Source organism: Siphateles boraxobius, unplaced genomic scaffold (genome assembly GCF_051911475.1).
Source record: "Siphateles boraxobius isolate OS27281-9 unplaced genomic scaffold, OSU_SipBor_1 86, whole genome shotgun sequence".
Lineage (NCBI taxonomy): Eukaryota > Metazoa > Chordata > Actinopteri > Cypriniformes > Leuciscidae > Siphateles > Siphateles boraxobius.
Genome location: NW_027509215.1, coordinates 2,288,917 through 2,309,689, shown reverse-complemented (window position 1 = coordinate 2,309,689; position 20,773 = coordinate 2,288,917). Strand labels below are relative to the sequence as shown.

The 20,773-nt window shown below is 41.4% G+C and overlaps 2 protein-coding genes across 4 annotated transcripts in view; both read right to left on the bottom strand.

The window, feature by feature from the left end:
- Positions 1 to 225: 225 nt before the first annotated feature.
- On the bottom strand, positions 226 to 9,426 carry LOC143731178 (integrin beta-1-like). The gene is made up of 16 exons (XM_077221842.1): positions 9,175 to 9,426; positions 8,503 to 8,576; positions 8,159 to 8,244; positions 7,848 to 8,052; positions 6,907 to 7,077; positions 6,591 to 6,826; positions 5,984 to 6,139; positions 5,812 to 5,907; positions 5,603 to 5,692; positions 4,968 to 5,108; positions 3,553 to 3,755; positions 3,224 to 3,462; positions 2,354 to 2,576; positions 1,943 to 2,178; positions 1,155 to 1,321; positions 226 to 1,022 (listed from the first exon to the last, which is right to left on the bottom strand). Exons 2-16 carry the CDS (start codon positions 8,558 to 8,560, stop codon positions 957 to 959), a joined length of 2,373 nt encoding a protein of 790 aa, XP_077077957.1. The 5' UTR covers positions 8,561 to 8,576; positions 9,175 to 9,426; the 3' UTR covers positions 226 to 956.
- Positions 9,427 to 17,275: 7,849 nt separating this feature from the next.
- The window catches only part of LOC143731176 (integrin beta-1-B-like), a 29,226-nt gene continuing 25,728 nt past the window's right edge, over positions 17,276 to 20,773 (bottom strand). For 2 of the 3 annotated variants that reach the window (XM_077221839.1, XM_077221841.1), the window contains 2 exons: positions 20,413 to 20,490; positions 17,276 to 18,674 (listed from right to left, as the gene is read on the bottom strand). In XM_077221839.1, coding sequence (XP_077077954.1) covers positions 20,413 to 20,490 — 78 coding nt within the window. In that variant the 3' untranslated portion in view covers positions 17,276 to 18,674. The remainder of the gene's footprint in view (positions 18,675 to 20,412; positions 20,491 to 20,773) is intronic. The other variant, XM_077221840.1, reaches the window with a different exon arrangement.

Below are 20,773 nucleotides of genomic sequence, written 5' to 3'. Positions count from 1 at the left end.
GAACGGCCCTTTACACTTACAAAATAAACTTTTAGCAGAAATAAGCATTCACAATTTACAGTCTTTTTCTTGGGAAAGAAAATAACTAAAATATTGATGACTCATCCTGCACTAGACAGATTTTTGTCCAATCAGTTTCTCTCTAGAATGAGAATGCCCCTCCCCCATATACAATCAGCCACTGATTAGCATGGATAAAAATAAATCAACCACACAAGTCAAGAGTGTATTTAGTAAAACCCAACACTGTTTTATTGGCTTTATTGAAAGTATGTCAAAATAAGAAGTCATGTTGGATCTTGTGACTTCCAGTGAGATTATGGTATTTCTGAGCCAGATGAATTTAATATTTACATATAGACATAAAAAAAAATCAAGCAATAGGAAACTAGCTTATAAATCAGTTCTCAACTGGTAGGTTGTGACCCAAAAATGCATTTGATTGAGTAGTGGACAGAAGAAAAAATAACATTTGTTGTTGGCATCTGAGTGGGTATTCTGGTCCAAAGTCAAATGACCCAGACTTCATTAATACAGCTTATGGTACCGTATTAAGTCACCAATGTAAAATCTGAATCCTGAAGTGAAAGTGAAAGTGAAAGTGACACGTGATGGCCAAGTATGGTAACCCATACTTGGAATTTGACCTCTGCATTTAACCCATCCAAGTAAGTGCACACACATTAGGAGCAGAGTAGTGAGTAGTGAACACACACACACTGCAAACGTGGATACACACACCCGGAGCAGCGGGCAGCCTTGAGTGGCGCCCGGGGAGCGATTGGGGGTTAGGTGCCTTGCTCAAGGACACCTCAGTCATATTCCTGCCGGTACTGGAATTGAACCAGCAACCTTTGGGTCACCAGTCCAACTCTGCTTTTGGCCATGACGGCCATGACTGGTACTGAAGCCAATACCAGTTGAAAACCTCTGCTGCAAGCCATAGAGAAGATCCATCATTTCCCCTCATATTTGGGATTCACCACAGTTGTCACAGCACTCTTGTAGATGGGGTTCTCACCCTAAACCGAACAGAAAGACCATACATACATGAGTATTATCCAATATTCTTCCCATAGCCGATACAGCATGAACCCAACAAAATGTATTTATTTGCATTATTATATAATAAATATTAATAAGGATTTGCATACCGTGTCCCATCTGGCATTCATCTTCTCTTTCTCGAATTTGGCGAACTCTCTGCGATCGTGAATAATCATGAGAAGCTTCCAGATGAGCAGAAGTGCTAAACCAATCAGAACGATTCCTGCGACCACACCCGCTACGATGGGGATGATGTCAGGGCCAGAGGGACACTCTGTCAACACAGACACAATGCATTATGGAACACAAGGTAAAACTTAGTTATCAATAACTATGAATTAAGAAATTAAGCCAACATGAAATGGAATTTGCGATAGTCTTTACTTCTTTATTATGACATATCTGAGTGAAACGGCTTGAGAAAAAAATGTAGTGAAGGATTTGATTTTGTCCGTTCGGGAATTGATTGGATCATTGTTGTTTGTTATTGCTACGATCTCATGTGTGTGACGGTGCTCGAGGTGAGGGGTTATTGTCCAGCTCTCGTGCCAATGCAGATGTCAGAGAAAAGACGTCATTGCAAGCTGGGAAAAAAGCTAATGTTTTTGTTTAATGATTACAAGGTAAAACAAATGGGTAAACCATCTATTATAAACACTGCAATATTCTGTAACAAATAAGAATAGTAAATTTTGATTTCTTAGTGACTTAATAATATAAATTAGGTTTACATTTATAAAGCACTACAATATTCCATAAAAATAAGAATTGGCAATTTTGATATCATGGTGACTATAAATAATAAAATCAATCAGGTTTACATCAGTGGACACTCATATTTAATGATTTAATATTTTCAAAAAATATTTCCTACTGGTACTTGTCCATCATTTACCTTTTTTTTCAGCCACATGGACCTCAATCTTGTCATCATTATTGGTAGCGTAGGTGAAGAAGAACCAGCAGTCGTCGGCGTCCCGCTCTTTGCAGAGATCGATGTGGGTCTGATCGTTGGACCGAGGAAGTTCATCCTTGTTGTTCACTACTTTAAGAGGTGTGAAGTTTCTGCAATCTTTCTCACATGTATGTTTCTTGATACCCGTACCAAACTGTAGGCACTCAACACAATCCCTTAGAGGAAAAACACACAGGAATGTATTTAGTGCTGCTAGCTAAGATTAAATCTGTTTTAGAGCACCACTGAAATTAGAAGAAAAGAAAATGACTACAAGCAAGTAGTTCAACCCACGGGGTTAGCTATGTTAGCTTAACCTCATTAGATTGTAGTGTTCTGCCAATAACTCACTTGTGTTCAGTGCAAATTCTAGGGCAGGTTGGGCAGATTTCGCAGGTCGGACCCTCAAACTTTGAGTCTGTACATTTACACACGCCACACTCGCAGGTGCCCCGACCATTACAGATCTGTTTGTTACTGGCCAGACAGGTGGAGGTGTCCAGAGAACACTCGCATGCACTACCGGTGTAGTTAGGATCACAAATACACTTTCGGCATTCACATCGTCCATGACCTGTGGGGAAAAGGATGCCTTGGTGATAAATCCGTCTTAACCGTGCAATAGGATTTTTGTCTTGTTTTCCAGTACAAATAAATTAAACTAAATAAATAAATTTCTTAATTCAAAATTCCATTGCTTGAGAACAAAATGACTTACAAAGTTTTGTTTTCTGAAAAATGTGTCAAAATTAAGTTAGTTTAAAACAAGAAAAATATCTGTCAATGGGAAAAGAAAAATAATCTTGTTTTTCCTGTGAATTTCTATAAAAAATTTCACATATTTTGCATATCCAGTTAATGTATCTTGATTCAAGAATAAACAGATATGTATACTGGAAAACCACATAAGAATACTGAGTAAGAACATTTATTTGCAGTGTTCAAGCAAATGCAGCAGCTTTTTAACACAATAAAGTCAACATGAAATCAAAATGGTTGCTATTTACTAAGAAAAAACTAAATAAATGCTAGAGAAATACATTTTCTAATTAAATGCAGTGTATATTGTAAATAAAATAGGATGCAAATGCAATTTCATGTTGATTTTAATTGTTCTTTATTTTTAATTTAGAAGTGAACATTAAACATTAAAATTTGTATAATATAAATAAGGTAAGGTAAGGTAAAAGACAGAATAGAAAAATCCTCAAAGAAATGTACCTCCACAGAGCTTGTTGTTGGATCGGTCGCAGTTGAAGTTGTCGCACTGGCAGAACTTTCCGCTGTATCTTTCCTCTGGGTTGTCTCTTTTCTTACACTCGCACGTTCCACAAACACATTCTCCATTGTTGCTGCAGACATCTGTCCCGTTACCTATGCGACAATTTGCATCCAAATCGTCTGTTTTCACCTCATTTTGGCTGCACTCACATAATGTGCCTAATCGACCAACATTACACCTGATATGAGAAAGAAAACATCGAATCAGAATGATTGTCATACTTAGTTGTCTGCATTTGCATATGAGAGAGAGTGACCGCTTCTCAAACCTGCATGTTCCACACTCCAGGGTACCGTTGCCGAAGTGACACGATGGGCTGTTTGGGATTCCGTCTTTGTGACACTCACATTCGCAGATAAAGTTGAGGACGATCTCCACCTCCTCAGTGAAGCCCAGCGGTTTGATCTTTATCGTCTCTGACTTCCCATTAGATGGACAACCTTTAGCCATGATTTCTATATCAAACTTCACCTATGAGGCACAACACATTGTTTTATGTTCCAGGTGGCATTTCATTCAAGGAAATGGAAATAGCCAGCAGGGTGTACAGGGAATTTTTTTTTAAATTTGTGACACGTTCTTTACGATGCTAAGGCCTTGTGCACATTACAAGACAGAAGCTCTTTGTGTACTTTTAAAATTCACTAAAAAGTTGTGCACTGTAATTTTATTTTATAAAGTAAAACCTGTTAATTGGTTAATTGCAAGTTACCTTACTATACATGGTGAAAAATTGTAAATGGTTTAACATCACATTATATGTAATTTTACAGTAAAATAATGTGAAATTTAAGTTTTTTGCAAGTAAAAACTATGAATCACCATATGATTTACTGTGAAAAACAGTTTCCAGAAGTCCCTCCATGACACATCACATATGATTATATTTTATATACATTATTTTGTTTCTTGCCCTTTTTGTTATCTGGAATGCAAATTAGGGTGTTTTGTATGGATAAATTAAAAATAAAGAAATAAACATATAAAGAAATAGATAACTGACTTGATAAAAAAAACTTTTATTTATTTTTACATTTATTTTTTATTCTTTTTAACTATTATTTATTTATGCCTTCATTTATTTTTATATTTATTCATTCCCATATATATTTATTTCCATATGTATTTAGTTATTTATCTTTACTTTTTCATGTGCAACATGGAAATGAGGTGGTGTTTGCGTAGCTCCAGTTTATCAAGTGTGAGATCTAACTAAGCAATAAAGATCTGGATTTGCTACAGGATGTGGCAGATCAGCTGGAGAGTTATTTTCACCGATTTGCATTTTGTTGAATTCTTTCATATAGTGAACCTATAGGGTGCAGTATTTCAGCCAAAAACCTGCATATAGAATACACCATCAGATTATCCACACTGAAATAGTGCAACATAGAGATTGTTTTTGCACAGAATAGAAAACAAAGATAGCTAGTTGGAACTAGTTTTGATTCTATTATTTTTAGGCACTGTTTCGCAATTTCGTTCGGTATTGCTGTAGCTCCTCTGCTTGTCAGAGAAAGTCAGGTTGGAGACTAGGAGAGCACTGGTAAATGGGAATGAGCTAGAAGTTTGCAGTCATATGGAAAGAGCGACTACCATCTGTCTTGAGCCACAGTTAGCACAGTTAATTCCTTTACATGCACGGACAAGTTCAGATGGCCTTTATTGCATTCACTCTCTCACCTCATCCCCAATGGAGATGTTGGAGCATTTTTGCCCACTTTCTCCATTTCTGCTCACTCCATTCTTGCAGTGAGAGATGTAGGAGATGGACACATCAGCAGGTAGCCTGCTGTTCCACAGAATGACCTCTTCGGACAAAGACTGATAGACAGAATTAAACAGAGAGAGTATATTAGTGCTTGGAAAATGAAATATTCATTCAAATACTACATTTATAGGGATAGTTCACTCTTGACATTTCTGTTTACTCAGCCTCATCATCCTTCTAAACCTGCATGAATGTCTTCTGTCCGATACAAAAGACGACATTTTGAAATTCAATACTTCAAAAATATCTACTTTTGGTTTTCACAGAAAGTCATAAGGGTTTAGAATGGCATGAGGCTGAGTAAATAATTAAAGCTTTCTTTTTTGGGTGAACTACTACTAATTATTTTTGTCGCACTTCAAGAACTATGAATTAAGAACAACCTTAAAACATTGGAACTGGCTGTTAAGTGAATTCCTTTGTACGCAAGTGAAAAATAACAGTGGTTTTAGTTTATTTTCTTTTGAACCGTAAAAGGAACTAGAGCTGACCACAGCCAACCGTTGCTTCACACTTGACAGACATTTGATGCATAACTTGAACTCACATTATAGGAATCAATGATGAGCTGGATGACATTGGAAGAGATGGCAGACAATATCCCCACTGTTGATTTAGGGATTAGAGCAGAGAGCTCCTATTGTGCACACACATATACAAGGTAAATCAACACAGACTACAATTAGTTCAAACTAATGCTTGTATTATGAGATGATGTTGCAATCAGGAGAAGATATAATACATGGATGCACACACCTGATAAAGAGCCTGGAATTGTTCTGTCACAGCAAAGATGGTCTGAATGTTGTTGTCACTAAGTGTGTCTACCAGCTGAGAGATGGTGGGGTAGTCCTGCAAAAAATAACTGAAATGAAAGACATACTCTGACATTTCAAATTGTCTGTCTATTTGTAAAACTCACACTTACAAAGTAGTTGCTCATGGTGTACATATTATTGGAAAGATGGCATTTCCCATCATTTGGACGAACAATGCCACCCAGTTTTCCATCTCCAGCAAAATGGAATCCAGCATCCGTGGAAAACACAAGGAGACGAGTGACATTCCTCCAGCCAATCTCTTTCTGAGGAACAATCAAAACAAAGCAGACAGAACACAGCTTCAAATGGTCAGGTTTTGTCCAAACTTGTTCAGTAGCTAAAGCATGCTGCTCCCTATGACTCACTAAGAATGATTAATTCTCTACGTTTCTTATTTTACAAAGGCTCAATCACATGTTGCCTACATGGTTAGTATTTGAAAATTAAATCCTAACCCTCAGGCTATGGTCAGAACCAGTATATAAAGATGGTGATTAAGTTATTTCGTATATACATTATCTGAAAATTTGTATTCAACTACATGATTGAAAAACTGGAAGCATTTACCATTTGAAAAAACTATTTTATTGAAACAAAAAGAAAGTTGTAGCACACAGCCATTGACAGGGCATGTACAACACTGCATGTGCTAACATGTACTGGAGACTTTGCCCATAGTTCTGTGGCATTTATGGAATGTTGAACTCGACCCACCGTGCAGACAGCAGCTTGCATGATTGCATCAAATCCTGCCTCCGGAGAGTCCAGGTTTCCAGAGGTATTCTGTTTGCTGACTTCTTGGGTGAACAATGTGCTGTCGTTGGTCAAACTCAGGACGTTTTTGTAGCTGAAGGGTGCTGTGCAGTCTTTTGGAAAACATGGGTTCTGCAGATACTTTGGCGTCATCAGAATGAAAGGCATAACAAGCTTCTCCAAGAATGAACCAAAACCTGCAAGCAAAAGTTAGCAGATCATTTAAAGGTTTATAATACTGCAAAGGCGTGAATGTGAGCATGTGCGTCCTCCTAACCGATGCGCAGGTCTTTAGTGATGTTCCGCATCTCCATGGCAAGGTTCTTTCCCAGACTCTTGACATCATTAAGATGTTTTCCCATAGAGTCACTGAGGTCCATCAGGAAGTACAGATCGATGGGATAATCCTCTACCCTCTTGAACGTGAGAGTAAACTTCTGCGGTTCATCTGTAGAGTGACAAAGACGAGAGAGAAAAAGGAATATCAATGTTGGTCACAGTCCCATGCCACTTCTCCTGTGAGCTTGAATAATCTTGATAAAAATGTTTTACTTTCTTTCCTGAAAAAAAATATATACAATGTTGAAATATGCTATGATGAATGCTATGAACAATTTGCTAAACTTGAGAATCGAGAACTGAGAATCCTATTACTATGTTTACTTAATTAATAAAGGAGTTGTCAACGGTATTGGTATTTGGTGCTGGAGGAAATGGAAAAAATCTTTAATATTCGGTTGGATTCGGTTGATTTTTTTTGTGATGTCTTGTTATTGTTGTATTATAATGAAAATTCAACAAACATAAAAAAATTAAATAAATAAATAAAGGAGTTGTTCACTTATTAGTAAAAAAAAACAAAATTAAAGCCTGTCATCATTAACGCTCATGTCGTGATTACGAGCTCAAGTTCAAGTGCATTGTTTTCGGAAAGAACATGAATCATGGAGGACACCAGGTTTATTCTTATTCTTAATGGGAAAATCTTAAAACCTAAATCATATTTTGCTATTCAATGATCATGAAAGGGCATTCATATCCAATTTTTAACTAGGAAACTATTTACAATAATTACGATAATTCAGTACATAAAGGCAGCATCAATTTCAGCCTGTTTCTTTTACTACGCAGAGGTAGGCCAAATGTGAATTTGATTGAACTTGTCCTGACTCATATTTCAAAACACATCCGTTTTGGTTCACAAGTGGGGTCCAGTACCTGATCGGAGGTACAAGGTTAATTTCTGTGGCTGAATCTGGGTGATCTCTTCAGGCCTCAGATTCTCTCCTCCTACAGTTTTACGGTTTGTGACAGGTATGTTTTTGTCGATGGTGACCATGCCTCGAGGGTTTTCTATGCCGAGTGGAGTGCAACCAGCCTTTTGCAGAGACTCCTTTTCATCACAGCGTGAATGTTTGAAATCCTGCAAGCAGAGACTTGCTAAATTCACATGTTCCGGTAAGACTCGGATAATCTTCCAGAGTCAGATGAGAAGTTGACAATCAAATGTTGTAGACAAAATAACTTACAAGATCTTTGCACCACACACACTGTGGCCCGGTCTGAATACACTCTCCACATGTTTTGGCATTTGCAGAAATGCATACATTGCTGTCTGAGCGCAAAACACATAGACAACAACTTTAGAAGACAAGATCTAACATTACAATGTTATGTGAGATTATTAAATAATAGTTTTCTAGTAACTAAAGCATTATGAAAAGAAAAGCTAACAAGAAGCTCTTTTGAAGAATAACTTGAGAAAGTAGCCTCAAAATTACAATGAGATAAACTCATAAACCTAAACATTAAAAGAATGTCCTCTGAGGCTACAGAAAGTAGCTGTGTTGTTGGCGATAAATGGCTTCCTTACCTGTTTTTGCTCTGACAAATCCTAGTAGAGCTGATATTAACAGCACCCTCATATCCATCTAAATGCTGAAGAACCTTATAAATTACACAGAAACACATCAGGAAGAGAGAGATAGAGTAATCACTTATTTAATAATACACAAAATCCTTGTCTGACACCCTTTGGCAAACTGTAGCCTACTGTGAATGATTGTTAAATATATTGTTTGATTAAGAAATACCATTCTTTGCACCAAAAAGTAGGTTTCAGTTAAAAAAAGGACTGGCAGACAGGAGTGTCTCTGACTCAGACCAATGAAAGAGACAGTTAATCATTGACTTTGATAATGAATAAGATATTGGGAAAGAAAAAGCAGCCCCAAGAAACAGGCTCTTGTCTGTTAATCTCAAGGTTCCTTTAAGACTAGTGTTATTCTATAGTCTGGTAATGTACAAATACATATATACTTATGTATAATATAAACATATGTAAATACACTAAATGATTGATCCCTGATTTATATTGTATAGTAGTTTGTCTTTATGGATTTGCTCGAACAATTTTGATCAGACAAACATATTCAAAAACAATATTTACATGCATAGTCAGTGACTAAATGTCATGCGATTTGTTATGGGCATTTTATAATAAGTGGAAATAAATAAATGGGAAAATAAAAGCTCAGTTACTTACCTTAACGCATGCTCCTGACTCTTTCAAGAGATGTGTGTTTATGATGTAAATGTTTATATGATCAACTTTTCCTGATGTCTTGAGTTACACTCCAGGTTACTGTAGTCCTGTAAGTTTCTGAAACGGCACACAAAAAAAAATCAAAATGGGTTGTAGGCTACTTGTGTGTGTGTGTGTGAGGCGTGTGAACAGGTCTTTTTCAGCAGCTCAGTCTTGCACCTTACAAACACAGGAAATACAAAAGGGTTGTGTGGTTTGGGCTGGACATGTAAAGAATGAGGCTCCTCCTCCAGAACAGACTCACATTATAAAAAAAAAAAGATTTGACTTGCATCTAACTAATTATAACTATAATAACGTGTTATATAATTTAAAGGGCACCTATTATGCAAAAGTCACTTTTACATGGTTTTTGAACATAAATGTGTTGAAATCACTGTGTGTACACAACCAACGATAAAAATCTACCCAGTGCTTTTTTTTCTTTCTTTTTTTTAGCTTTCGTAAACAGGGAAACATTAATAACAATCACAATATGTTCTACAATGAGTGTCAGAAACAAAACATCCCCCTTGTCCTCATTCGTAGATGTTATAAGTACAAATCATACATATTGTACTACAAGAGCTAAATGAGTATATGACTGACTGCATACATATATGAATACACATATGAGGAAAAATAAAATAAACAAAAATGAATTAATAAAATAACTTGATAATGCATACTAATAATATATACGTATACCACTCAGTGCTTTTGTAAAAATCAATAAATCATATTGGTAAAAACCATAAATCATAAGCACTATCAGAACAAAACGTTCTCAGATTCGGGACAATGTGACGTACTTTTGCACAAGCCCCTCCCACGACTGTTGATGGACACTGCAGTTTTAGCATAGACCCGCCCTGAGTGAGCTGTCCAACATTGTTTCCACGTCGGAACATCTGTAGACAAGAATGTCTTATAAGCGATTGAGGTGTTTTGTTGTTAGATGTAAGAATTAACATAGAAGTCATCATTTACTCTCGTTTATAGGCTACTGAAGGAAGGATCTGTACTGTTCGTGATCCAGCTTACAGTCACCGGAGAGATAGGCCTAACATTATCAAGGCAGTGATGGAAGGGAGAGCGCGCACTTTATTACAGTTCGTCAGAGTTGATTTACGGATATAAAGTTGACCCGTTTATTAAGCACCCACTGAAAAGGGTTAACGTCTGTATTTGTTTACTGTTTGTAACGAGTGTTTTTGAGTAATTCACTGTGTATGTTGATGATAAAGAAAGGGAAAGAGAGTTTATGGATACGACTTAAATCCGCACTTCTTATGTGTTTTAACTTATTATACTTCTAATACTTATTTTTGGCCATCATTCGGACGCGGTCCGCTGCAGCAGGCTTGTTATATTAATAGTGGGTAAAAGCTCTTTTGCATTTAAAGGGATACACACGAAAACGTACCCTCTCTCTAGAGAGGGAACGAGTACTGCGTAATATCTTACGCTATGGGGAAAACCTCTTTTCCACGAGATATTGAAGCCAAAAATTATCCTAAATTTTGAATTAATGTAAAACGCTGTGCGGGCAGCATGCAGACATAGGCAAGGCGGCTCGCGCGCCTATTGGCTGCCCTGCGGCAACAGCAGCAGCCTATCGAGAGAGGCCCTGCATGACGTGATACCCAATGGGGGCGCTTCGCGCCCATTTCGTCACGTCCCGCCAGAATAGGCGTGGCCTTGGCCTATAAATACGCTCGACAGCCTGATACAAACTGGTTTTCATCACTGAAGCAAACCAGCGCTGTTGTATGCACGGCAATATACGCAGTACTTGTTCCCTCTCTAGAGAGAACCGAGGTTACGTTAGGAACCGAGTACGTTCCCTTACGAGAGTATCTCTCGTACTGCTTAATATCTTACGCTATGGGGAACACAATACAACACGCCGTACGTATTGGGATCCGACACCAAAGTCACAAGGGCAGTAGCCCGGGGCTCATATAGTTTATAATCACCGTAGACTCACAGAGAGTCGGAGAAGAGAGGCTACAAGCATCATTCCCCATGAAAATGCATCCCACAGGAGCTAGTTATGTTAACAGTGTTTCACGCAGACAGGGTGAACGTGTTCAGCCTGAACTGGGTATAAGTACGGGTTATTCAACACCCATGGAGCTGTTCTATCGATCAGTGAGCGATGCACAAGCAAAACTCAGCATTCTGCGCCGGCGCAGCGGGGCAGATAGTACTGAATTCTAGACCGACAGCAGCTTGGCCTGTAAGGCGGGAACCTCTAGGTTATAGAACCTTATAAATGTAGACGGCGAGGACACTGCAGGCCCTTAGAAGTGTAAGCCAGCGCTATGGCATCGACTATCCATCTGGATAGGCTCTGTTTTGATGCGGCCAGTCCCTTGGAGCGTCCGCCAAACAAGACAAAGAGCTGCTTGGTCTGTCTGAAGACAGACGAGCGGGACACATAAGCTCTCAGCCCCCTGACGGGGCAAAGGAGATTAGCATCCGCCTCCTCATTATTCACCGGGAGGGCGTACAGGGAAATAACCTGGGCCCTGAACGGTGTGTTGAGGGATTTGGGCACGTACGCGTGCCTTGGTTTGAGTATGACTTTTGAGTCATTAGGCCCAAACAACATACATGACGCGCTTACTGAAAGCGCTTGTAAGTCCCCTACGCGCTTCATTGAAGCAAGAGCCACAAGAAATACCGTTTTGAAAGACAGGTGTTCCATGTCTGACAAATGGATTGGCTCGAATGGGGCACCTCTCATGGCTTCCAGAACCGTAGAAAGGTCCCACACAGGGACTGAGGGGGGTCTTGGAGGATTCAGCCTCCGAGCCCCCCTGAGGAATCGCACGACCAGGTCGTTTTTGCCCAGTGACTGGCCAGACGTCGGTTTTGCAAACGCTATGGCTGCCACGTATACTTTGAGCGTGGACGGGGTTCTACCCTTATCCAGCAGCTCCTGAGGGAAGGAGAGCACTTCCGTAACCCCGCAGTCTACGGGTGAAAAGCCCTGAGCTTGACACCAGGTAGAGAACACTGACCATTTCGAGGAGTAGAGCCGTCTAGTAGACGGGGCCCTAGCCTGCATGATCGTGTTTAACACTCCGTCCGGGTGGTTAACTGGTACCCGTTGATGGCCCATGCATGTAGGGACCATAAATCCGGGCGAGGATGCCAAATCGAGCCCTTTGCCTGAGAGAGGAGGTCTCTCCTAACCGGTATAGGCCACGGGGCAGTGCTGGTCAGCCGCGTCAGGACTGGGAACCAAATCAGGTTCGTCCAGACCGGAGCCACGAGCAGCACTGGGCATCCGTTTTTCCTGATTCGTTCCAGCTCTTGAGGCAGGAGCGAGATGGGGGGAAAAGCATAGAGGGGGCAGCGGGGCCATACGTGGGCCAGCGCATCTCTGCTCTTGGAGAAAAAGTTCGGACAGTGAGCATTTTTCTGGGACACGAACAGGTCCACCTGCGCTCTGCCGAATGTCTACCACAGGAGTTGGATCGTCTGCGGGTGCAGCGACCATTCCCCTGCTGGGACATTGTCCCTGGATAGTCTGTCTGGTCCCAGATTCAGGTGACCAGGCACATGCGCTGCTTTCAGTGAAAGCAGGTTGTGCTGAGCCCAGACCAGGAGCCCAGACCGTCACACTCGAGGGAGTCCCCAGTCTCACGCCTGACCCAGAGCCAAATCGCATTTCATGTCGACCCTGAGACGAAACAGACCAGAGGTCCATGCCCGGGGTGGAACTCGCGCTTTCAGCCATAACTGCAGTGGGCGCATGCGAAGCAGGCCCAGCTGAAGTACTGAAGATGCTGAGGCCATAAGACCCAGCATTTTCTGAAACCTTTTGAGCGGGACTATAGAGCCGCGGCGGAAGGATTTCGCAGTCCGCTGAATGTCCAGTCCGCGCTCCGGCGACAGATGTGCTGTCAAAGACGGCGAGTCCAGCACTGTTCCCAGAAAAGAAATTTTCTGGCTGGGAAACAGCGAACTCTTCGCCCAATTGACTGTAAGACCCAGATTCTCGAGATGGTCGAGTAATGTGCCCCTGTGTTCTATGAGCTCTGAGTGTGATCGAGCTAGAAACAGCCAATCGTCTTAGTAGTTCAAAACTCGCATGCCCTGAAGTCTCAGGGGTGCGAGAGCCGCGTCCATGCACTTCGTAAATGTACGGGGTGCTAGGGACAGGCCGAACGGTAGGACTGTGTATTGATATGCCTCACCCTAGAAGGCGAATCTCAAGAATCGCCTGTGACGTGACGCAATCTGTATTTGGAAATAGGCGTCTTTCAGATCTATTGACATGAACCAGTCTCCCTGGCGAACTTGAGCGAGGATTTTCCTGGTTGTCAGCATTTTGAACTGGCGCTTCAAAAGCGCTCTGTTCAACTGCCGCAGTTCTAGAATGGGTCTGAGACCCCCGTCTTTTTTCGGTGCCAGAAAATATCTGCTGTAAAGCCCCCTTCACTCTGAGCCTGAGATAAAGGTTCTATGGCCCCTTTGCTCAGTAGTTTCGATCGGCTCGAAGTAGATGAGATACTTCGTTGTTTACCGTGGTTTCGACACGCGCCGTGTAAGGGCGGGGAAGTCGAGCGAACTGTAGCGAATAGCCTCTTTTTATAGTGTTCAACACCCATTCTGATTCCCTGGGAAGCTTTGCTCACGCATTTGCATGAATAGCTAGAGGTAGAATGAGTTCGGGCTCTGGCCGCGGCACAGCGGCGGCTGCAGAGCTCCGGTGTGCTGAGACATAAACACTGTGTTTAAAGTGTGCGAGAAGGGGGGCGCGCCGATCACGACGACCCCGTGGGGTTTAGCGTGTCTGTGAGAGAATGTGGGCGCGGGACAGCGGGCACATTCACTGCACTGAAAACACCGTCGGCTTGTGCTGACTGAATGTGTGTTGGTTTCGTTTTTACAGAAACCGTGGGACACGGATCGTGTAGTGTTTGTGGGCACTGGGTCGTGGGCACATTCACTACGTTTGCACAATCGACATGAGTCGATTTTATTTGTGCTAGCCCTGACCTGTGTCGGGCTGTGTCTGTGTGTGGGAATGGGCACTGAGACGTGGGCATTTTTACAACACTCATAACACCATCGGCCTTGGCCGGGACACCAGAAAATACACTTTTTATTGGATTTATCCGAGTAGCCGTAAAAACGGCTTTTGTGTGCAGGCAAGCGGGCAAATGAACCGGCTTGTTGACTGCTAAATACGCTGGAACAGTCACATCGCATGGAACTGGACGAGCGAAATGTTTCGGTGAAAATCCGGCTGCAGCGAGATTTGAACACACTTCGCTTTCCTAGGAAGGCTAGGAAGGCTTTGAGATCCTCGGCCGGGGCTGAGAAGCGGCGGCGGGTGGTGCAGGCTGTGGCTGTGAGCTCCGGGTAGATGGCTGTTTCAAGCGACCTGCTGCGGAGCTAGAGCGCTTCGGGAGGAAGTGCTTCATAGCCTGCGATGTCTTTTGAACCTCCTGGAATCTGTCCGCGAAATCTTTGACGGCAGATCCGAAGAGGCCCGCTGACGAAATGGGCGCGTCGAGAAACACAGAGCGCTCCATATCCGTCATCTCAGACAGCGTCAACCACAGGTGTCTCTCAGCCACGGTGAGAGAGGCCATGTTCCGCCCAATGGCCTGTGCAGCAGATTTAGCGGCACGTAGAGCCAGGTCTGTAGCGCTCCTTAAATCCGCAACGCTGATCGATTCCGCGCCTTCCTCGTCCATTTTCCGGAGAAGGTCCGCCTGGAAGATCTGCAGGATGGCCATTGTGTGTATCGCCGACACAGCTTGCCCGGCGGCGGTGTAAGCGTGACCGTGCATGGCTGACGTCACTCGGCAGGCTTTAGATGGCAACACCGTCTGTGTTCGCCGTCCAGCAGAGGGCGGGCAGAGATGTGATGCTACCGCTGCTTCCACAGCGATAAGAGAAAGATACCCTCTATCTTTCGCACCGTCCACAGTGGAGAATGCAGCAGAGACAGAGGTATGCTTCCTGGCCGATAAGTGGCCGTTCCAAGACCTCGCGACTTCTTCGTGAAGCTCAGGAAGAAAAGGCGCGGGTCTGGATTGTGATGGGGCGTGGTCCTTCTTGAGGAAGCATCCATCCAGCCGGTTGCGCGGGGGCTGCGCGGGCGCCTCCCAGTCAAGGCTGAGGTTGTCGACAGCATCAACTCTGACTCAATGCCAGCCCTTCTCCCGGAAGGCTTGCGAACAGCAGGGGGGAGGGCCACAGAGCTCGCACAATCCTCACCGTCCGACGCCAAGATATAACAGGCCTTTGCTGTTTTGTCGATCTCAATGGCGGAAGCGGTGGCAGACGACGGCCGCTGTCCGTCGGTGAGTGACTCGAGCGATGTCGGCGAAGCTGGCGGGCGAACCGGCAAGCTTTGGCGGGCAGGAGAAGGCTCGGGAGAGCGCTGAGCACGACGCTTTTTACGGCGCTGCGCTACAGCGGGCTGAAGTGCAGGCTCTGAGAAGGATGCCAGGCGAGTCCTCAGAGTCACCATAGGCATCAGCTCACAGGGAGAGGGCATCTGCCGTCGACGAGAGCGAGAGACGCATGATCATCACCCAGGCAGGAAACGCAGATGAGGTGACGGTCCCCGTCGCTGAGTGTGGCTCGGCACGAGCCGCAGGATCTTTGCATCTTTAAAAAGACGCTAGCTCTTTTAGAATACAGAGACAGGGGGAGAGTGTGAGTCGCAGCGGCGAACACACACTCTAGCAGTGAAAAGGATATTAACACCGGAAAGCGTAGCAGGTACGGTGGCTGAAGGCGGCGAGGTGAAGGCCAGCGGCTTCAGACTCGAAGGCTCGTCCCGCAGAAGGCTTACTATCAGACGGCGCGGCTTCTCACTCCGGATCCAGCGATGCAGTAGTGCTCCGCTGAAGAGATGAAAATCAGTTTGTATCAGCCTGTCGAGCGTATTTATAAACCAAGGCCACGCCTATTCTGGCGGAACGTGACGAAATGGGCGCAAAGCGCCCCCATTGGGTATCACGTCACGCAGGGCCTCTCTCGATAGGCTGCTGCTGTTGCCGCAGGGCAGCCAATAGGCGCGCGAGCTGTCTTGCCTATGTCTGCATGCTGCCGCACAGCGTTTTACATTAATTCAAAATTAAGGATAATTTTTGGCTTCAATATCTCGTGGAAAAGAGGTTTTTCCCATAGCGTAAGATGCAGTACGAGAGATACTCTCGTAAGAGAACGTCACGTTTTTCTCAGCCCCAAAAAGTGACCATTTAAATATGCTGTAAAAAATGATCTGTTGGTATTTTGAGCTAAAACTTCACATACACACTCTTGGGACATCAAATACTTATTTTACATCTTGTGAAAAGGGGCATAATAGGTGCCCTTTAATATAAAATATTTTGTCATAATGCATCACAAATGTTTAATCAGAACATGGTTATCACAGATATTTTTTAGCATTTTATTCAGGCCTTGCATAGTTATTTGCTAAATATTGTAACCTTTAACCCCTACACTTCTATAAAATCACACAAAGTGCAGTTTATTCTGTGACAGCAAACCAATCAGATATGAACCGAGAGAACCCTCAAACACTATCAGTTGTGCAATAAAGATAATTGGGATAACAACACATTGGCTGTGTGTTTGACTAAAAATGTATGCTCATCTTGATGGAAATAAATATTGTGTCAAGAGGTGCATCAATTTTTGGTCAAGATCTTGTATTGCAAGAGTCGAGCACTCTGTAAAATCAACTCCAGCACATCCCAAAGATTTTCAATGAATTTAAGGTCTGGTGCCAGTTCCTGTCTAAAAATTCCTTCACAATTTGAGCCTGATGAATATGGCCATGATGTGTTTTCCTCCATGGTTGTTTAAGAAATGAAAGGCTACACACTCCATCAATTAAGGTTAGGAGTGTTGTTGACAAACATATAACTAGAAACATAATAATCACTGCAGTAATTATCCAGTCATAGACTTAAGCATTTGCCTATTTAAATCCTTTTTTTGGACAGGCAGTGTATAAAGACTTTACATTCCATTATAAACCATGCTGACCCACAAACACACACCGGTAACAATGCAGTCCAGTGTTTTACGTTCTTTATTTTAATAAATAACTCCTAGAAACAAAAAACAGAGGGCATGATGCAAAAAAAAAGAAAAGGCACTTTAAAATGCAAATTGTGTGTTTCACGTGATTAAGCTTTTAAAAGCTTTAAAAAGGTAAAAAAAAAAAAACTAAAAAAAAACAAGTGATTAAAAAAAACAATCTTTCGTATAACACTGATCTTTACAAACAATTTGAGCAGTTAGGCTTGTTTATGAACAATGATGTTGTTAAAAAGGACAAATTAAATTATAAAAGCAGATGTGAAGCAAGTCCACTTATGGAGACTAACGGAAACAATAAAATATAGGTCTTGCACAGTAGACGTAAATATTTGGCATCAGTGAAAGAGAAATTCGGGACCTGAGATTTTATTTCCTCATTCTTAAAACAAATCTAAAACCTGAAGATCTTTTCAGATTACTTTACACTTATGTTTTCAATAATATTAATAATAAAGTTGATTGTTCCATTCCCAGACAAAGATGAAAATGACCCTCTATCTTTAAAACTCAGATGTTGCCAAGTCAAAGGCATTTAAATCAAACACTTGACAGATGAAATGTCAATTATATTGTGACAATTAAAAAGATACTAATCTGTCCATTGTGGATTCATTAATGTGCACAATAAAAAGGTCACTAATCCATCTGATTCCCAGACCAAAGAAAGGCGACATGAGCACACGGATCCATAGTCACATAGACCTAAACATTATAGACTGGACTCAAATTTCCCAGAATTTTGCAGACGACATATGAGTCTACATTAAAAGCACCATGTGAACAAACAGCAGTGGTCCGCTACAGCTACCTACTATACCAGTGACAGGACACTCCATCCACAGGTTCAGAAAGATTCCTGTACCAACATAAGACACAGACTGACTCCAATGTTCAACTACTTACTGGACTGAAGCAGGAGGGTCTGATAATTGTGTCTTGTCTTTGTGAATAACATTCTTAATGCATACCTGACCACATCTTACGTACAAAACCCTTGTCATCTAACCCAACACGACTGGTTTTAACATTCAAGGAAAACAAGGCAGACCTGTGGCTAAAAATCAAAAAAAATTAAATGGTCTAAGATTGCATAAAAAAAGTTTATACATACTGTACAGTTCCAAAACAATGCATAGAAACACAGGTTATTTGATTATACTGAACAGTGGCAAATGCACAGCCAAAAGGTGATTTAGAAACAAGCACAAAAAAAGAAAGAAAATAAAAAAAGTGAAATTCAACTCTTCCGTTCCTCTTGAATTGTTCTGCATACAGTGTTGCTTGGAGATGGACAGATTCGTCCATTACTTGCCCTCATATTTAGGGTTGACCACCGTCGTCACGGCACTCTTGTAAATGGGGTTCTCACCCTGGAGACCAACATAAAGAGATGATGATTAGATTCAACCATGAATATATCTACACAATTGCCAGGTTAGGACAATTCACAGTAATATAGTCAACTTTGGTTGAAAAAAAAAAAAAGTTTACAACATCTGCAAGCATTACAAAAGGCACACATCTAAAACAAACACTGTATTTGCAGTCATTTTGTATATGCAGCAATGTAAAAAGTTGTTTAGTATTGACATTTTTTGTATTATGCTCTTTGAAGGAATAGTTCACCCAAAAATGAAAATATACTCATCCTCAGAAATATAACAGAATCTAAAAGTAGTCCACATGACTCCAATCCTCAAAAATATAACAGAATCTAAAAGTAATCCACATGACTCCAATCCTCAGAAATATAACAGAATCTACAAGTAATCCACATGACTCCAGTCGATCAATTCATGTCTTGTGAACTGAAAAGCTACGTGTTTGTAAGAAACAAATCCATTATTAAAGAGGAATTTCACTGCTGGCAAAATGGGCTTTCAATAAAACATGGCTGCCTAGGAGGGAGGGGAGAGGGGGAGAGGGAGAGAGAGAGAGAGAGAGAGAGAGAGAGAGAGAGAGAGAGAGAGAGAAAAAAGGCTGTCTTCTTCCCTTATGCCAAATAGGTAGGAAAACTTCAACACCCATAATGCACTTGGCATGTTGCCATCCAAGGCCACTCCCAACAGTCTGCTATATAGATACGGAGTCAAATAAAAAACTTTTAGTCATAATGGTGTCGACTTGTATTGTACCAGTGTGAATCGTACATATGGAGAGAACGCCACGACAGAAAATCTGAAAAATCTCTGTTTGTAGTCACCATTTCAAACTGGATAATTAAAAAAAAAAATTTTGGCCAAATGGGGGGAAACTGAAATAAAGTTCTGTTTAGTCAGTTCCACCCAAAGCAAAACGCTGTCACGTACAGGTAAGAAAGCTGTTGCCATAGTGTTCCATTTTTACCATAATGCTGTTTAAAAACTAGACAATTGATAAACCTACTCTTTACAATAACTGTTCTGTAAATAACCCTCTGTCGAACCCACTGTCCGTGGGCAGGATACAAAAATGCGGAAGTATAATCTGTAGTTTTCACAATCTGTGGCATTTTGCATCAACCAGTGGACTTTTGCTGACAAATAAATGCGAGTAAACATTGTTCATTTACATATACTACTGACATTGTAACAACAGAAAGCAGGTTGAAAGTCAGTGAAGTTACACTGTAAGGCATTTTAACTTTAAGCCGTCAAAATACGAGTCCATAAACGATAATATTACTTCCTCCAGTAAAAGAAAAGTCCAGCCCCTGAATTTTCTATTAACTGTTTGAGGTCTCATTCTGACGGCACACACTCACTGCAAACTTCTCAAAAATCTGTTCTGATGAAGAAACAAACAAGACCAGAGGATGAGGATGAGTAAAACTTCGTTTTTGGGTTCACCCAAAAATTATATTTGTATCATCATTTACTTGTCGTTCCGAACCTGCAAGACCGAGTTCAAGGTTGTGTATTCCACAGATTCAAGTCATACAATTACAATCAGTAAATAACACACATTCACATTGGGGAAAAGGCATGTCCAAATAATTAGTGAATTAGATTAAATAACAGCAAATGACAATTTACAAGCCGTCCATATTATACATGGGTCTGAGGTTGTTGTTAAAGTGACAGAAAGAGGGAGAAAAAGCACATGCATGCAGGTAAGAAGAGTACAGACTCAGAGTGTGACGCCCTTATTTCCATAACTTGGATTCTGGAACTTATTAATGGGGCTCTTGTATATGGGGTTCTCTTGCTAGATTTGACAAGAAGAAAAGGTTTGGGGAGAGAGAAAGGCAGAAAGGAAAAACAAACAAAACAAAATAGAATGAGAAAAACAGAACTGAAGAAAGAAAACAAAAGGCAGAAGACAGTTTTGACCAGTTCAGTGCAAATGCCATATAAAGCCTCTCATTTACACATACTTTTTTAGCAAATAAAATGTATTTTAAACTCATTCTAAAATGTCCACATTCAGATTGTGGTAAAGATGTCTTTTTGCAGTGAAATCTTGAATTATTTTTAAAAATAAACATAAA